The 4,025-nt window shown below is 36.1% G+C and overlaps 1 protein-coding gene across 1 annotated transcript; it reads left to right on the plus strand.

Annotated features, from left to right (window-relative positions):
* Positions 1-1,253: 1,253 nt before the first annotated feature.
* Positions 1,254-3,957, plus strand: LOC104955928 (histone H1E-like). The gene is made up of 10 exons (XM_010783325.1): positions 1,254-1,320; positions 1,552-1,641; positions 1,799-1,849; positions 1,967-2,035; positions 2,259-2,354; positions 2,921-3,016; positions 3,166-3,216; positions 3,327-3,395; positions 3,645-3,740; positions 3,893-3,957. The coding sequence occupies exons 5-10, from the start codon at positions 2,273-2,275 to the stop codon at positions 3,955-3,957; spliced, it is 459 nt and encodes a 152-aa protein (XP_010781627.1). The 5' UTR covers positions 1,254-1,320; positions 1,552-1,641; positions 1,799-1,849; positions 1,967-2,035; positions 2,259-2,272.
* Positions 3,958-4,025: the final 68 nt, after the last annotated feature.

Below are 4,025 nucleotides of genomic sequence, written 5' to 3' on the forward strand. Positions count from 1 at the left end.
AATCATAGACCTCTTATATATTTCCTCACATGTGTAGTTGTTTCTTTTCCCAAGCATACATTGAACTTGCATACACAGAAAAAATAAAAGCCAAGCTGTTTTTGACTGCTTGAAAGAGTTTAATGGTATCTTTAAAAGTGTACCATATCTGTAGCGACTAAAAGTATTATATGAAAGCAAAGCTGCAATAGCCAGTTGGGTCAATCAATATTTACTTACTGGTGTAGTGGGCCATCAACTGCTCTGTGTTGTTGTTTGTATTGAAGATACGCTATTTTCAGTGTCCAAACACTGAGACAGCCTTCTCTAAAGCCTGGGTGGCTAATAATGCACCTTGGTTTCTCGTCGGTGTCTTCTGTCTGGTCAGTAGGTTGCAAACTGTCTATTTGTTCCATCACCTGCCAGATCTCTCTGCAGCATACACATTCATCTGCAGTGGGCATGCTTTCACAGCATTGACATGTACACCTGAATATTGTACATAACATAAAAAAAAAACAATATCTGCCGGACGTGTGAGGAACAGATGACAAATTAAGATCGACATTTAGTGCAGGTCAAATTAAATAAAACATAATTTACCATTCAGTATTGCCGACTCGAGTCTCGCCGGCTGCGGAATCCACTTCTCTTTCACAAGTTTCTGCCTCGTTGTTCGATTGCCGGGCAGGAGGCTCGTACTGATAAGGCAAGATGCCTTGAAGTGAAAGGCTAGCTGGTTCACTCTCTACTTCTGTAACTGAATCCAGATAGCCCACCGAATCTGAGCTTGAATGATCGCTGTCGCTGTCTGAAGTTGTCGCGTTGCTTGCCATTTGGACTGATTTTATCAAATGGCAATATTTGCCACGTGTGACGTCACCGCTCGTTTGGGAGTGATCGGGGGCGTACTCGGCAAACTTCGGAACCTACATCAGTTTTTAACGTATATGTCATTTAAGTATGACCAAACTTTAAACTTTTTTTTTTTTTTTTATTCTGGTGATATCTAAACTACATGTTAAAAAACACCTGTGTTAGATGCATTACATGGCCTTTAAAGTGTATTGTTTTAAAAGGATACCGTTCACCATTTGTACCATCTTAGTTCAACATGAGTACATAGGAATGATAGGAATTCAAGTAATCTTACAGGTATTTGTAGAGGGTCAAAAGATAGGTCAACTGAGGAGGCTAAATGAATTGCTTTTCTTTTTTTGGTTAAGATAAACATAATGAAACTTAATGGCTTATTATGTCGTAATTTCCCCCCAGTGGCAGCTCCCAAGGAGTCCAAGAAGGAAGCAAAGGAAAAAATCACAACTAAACCTGTAAAACCAGGTAATACAAAGCCATCCATAGAAGCATAGTGGAACCATGAGTAAATATACTTTTAGGATCCATGTACAGTTTTAATGGCAATACAATATGTGTAGGCACTTGGTAGAAGATGTGCTAAGTATCTTCAAGGTTAAATAGATTGATAGGTTTCCTTGTAAAATAAAGGGTACGTTTGTTTCCATTGTAAAATGTATGTAAAACTGTTGAATCAGCTTTGCCATTTTATTTCAGAACCCAAAAAGGCTGTAAGCGGGATTAAAGTAGTCAAAAAGGAGGTTGCGTCCCTCTTGAGGAAGGAGCATCTTAATGTTACAAAAGCAGGTGAGAAAATACAGTCTGTACAATAACATCTCACAGTGATATGTTGTCTTTGTGGTTAGATGTACAGTATAGATGTTTGCAGTAAAAAAGCTTACATGTTAAATGTAAAGCCAAGATTAGCAAATTAATTATGTTTTTGAAAATTCTCCAACATTAGAGGTTCATCAAGTACCTAAAGTAAAATCCAAGCCAGAACCTGCAAAGAAAGGTAATATTATGTAGGAAACATAACAAGTAATATATTTGCAGAGAGTTTCAAATAATAAACACTGATCTTTTAATAAAACCTCAAATCTAAAGGCTTGTTGGTCTCATGATTTTACAGCAGCGGCTCTTCCCAAGGAACCTAAGAAGGAACCAAAGGAACAAGTCAAACCTAAACCTGTAGAAAAAGGTAATGCAAAGCCATGAAGCCACACCACAAACATGGCTAAAAGATACTATTATAATGTTGGTGGATTTTTCATGACAATACATTGTTAGAAAAGTATTGTACTTTCTAGTTTTCATAACTCAGATGGTCCTAGATAGTGCTGCTAGAAATAGATTTATTAATGAAGGGTATATTTGTTTCCACAATGTGAAACTGTTCAATCATCTTGGGCGTTTTATTTCAGACGCTGGACCCAAAATGGCTGCAAGGGGGATTAAAGTAGTCAAAAAGGAGGTTGCGTCTCTCTTGAGGAAGGAGCATCTTAATGTTACAAAAGCAGGTGAGAAAATACAGTCTGTAGAATAACAGGTCACAGTGAAATGTTATCCTTGTGGTTATTATGGATTTTTTGCAGTGACAAAGCTTACATGTTAAGTGTAAAGACAAGATTAGTTAATTCATTATATATATTTTAAAATTCTCAAATACTAGAGGTTCCAGAGTGAAAGCAAAACCAGAACCTGCAAAGAAAGGTATTTTTATGAACGAAATATAAAAGGAATATATTTGCAGAGAGTTTCAGATAATAAACACTTATCCTTTTATAAACCTAAAATCTAAAGGCGTGTTGGTCTCATGATTTTACAGAAGCGGCTCTTTCCAAGGAACCTAAGAAGGAACCAAAAGAACAAGTCAAACCTAAACCTGTACAAAAAGCTAATGCAAAGCCATGAAGCCACACCATGATCATGGCTAAAAGATAACAGCTACATTTATCATAGAGATGGACCCAAAGATAGGGCTACTGGAAATATTTTTATTTTACTTTTTTCAATGAAGGGTATATTTATTTCCGCAGTATAACTTATGTGAGAGTTTTTAACCAGCTGTGCCTTTTTATTTCAGACGCTGGACCCAAAAAGGCAGAAAAGGTGACTAAAGAAGTCAAAAAGGAGGTTGCGTCTCTCTTGAAGAAGGAACATCTTAATGTTACCAAAGCAGGTGAGAAAATACAGTCTGTACAATAACTGCTCACAGTGACATGTTATCCTGATGGTTAGTGTAGATTTGTGTAGTGGTATTGATTGCATTTTAAATGTAAAGCCAGGATTAGTTAATTCATTATATGTTGTTTAATTCTCAAATACTAGAGTTTCCAGAAGTACCCAAAGTGAAAGCCAAAACAGAACCTGCAAAGAAAGGTATTTTTATGTAGGAAACATACATACTATAGCAGAGAGTTTCAGATAAAAAACACTTATCCTTTTATAAACCTAAAATCTAAAGGCTTGTTGGTCTCATGATTTTACAGCAGCTGCACCTCCCAAGGAACCTAAGAAGGAACCAAAGGAACAAGTCAAACCTAAACCTGTAGAAAAAGGTAATGCAAAGCCATGAAGCCACACCATGAGCATGGCTAAAAGATACTATTATAATACTGGTGCAGTGTTCATGACAATACATTGTTACAAAAGTATTGTGCTTTCTAGTTTTCATTACTCATTGATAGTCCCTAAGATAGGGCTACTGGAAATAGATTTTCTAAAACTTTTTTTCAATGAGTGTTATATTTGTTTCCACTGTATAACTCAATGTTAATCAGTTCTATCAATTTGTCTTTTTATTCCAGACGCTGGACCCAAAAAGGCTGTAAGCAGGATTAAAATAGTCAAAAAGGAGGTTGCGTCTCTCTTGAAGAAGGAGCATCTTAATGTTACCAAAGCAGGTGAGAAAATACAGTCTGCACAATAACAGGTCACAGTGATAATGTATCCTGATGGTTAGTATAGATTTTTGCAGTGGTATGAATTACATGTTAAATGTAAAGCCAGGATTAGTTAATTCATTATAAATATTTTTTTCATTATCAAATACTAGAGGTTCCAGAGGTACCCAAAGTGAAAGCCAAGTCAGAACCTGCAAAGAAAGGTATTTCTATGTAGGAAACGTAAAAATAGATATATTTTCAGAGAGTTTCAGATAATAATCACTTATCTCTTTATAAACCTGA

This window comes from Notothenia coriiceps, unplaced genomic scaffold (assembly GCF_000735185.1).
Source record: "Notothenia coriiceps isolate Sejong01 unplaced genomic scaffold, NC01 NC01_scaffold00025074, whole genome shotgun sequence".
NCBI lineage: Eukaryota > Metazoa > Chordata > Actinopteri > Perciformes > Nototheniidae > Notothenia > Notothenia coriiceps.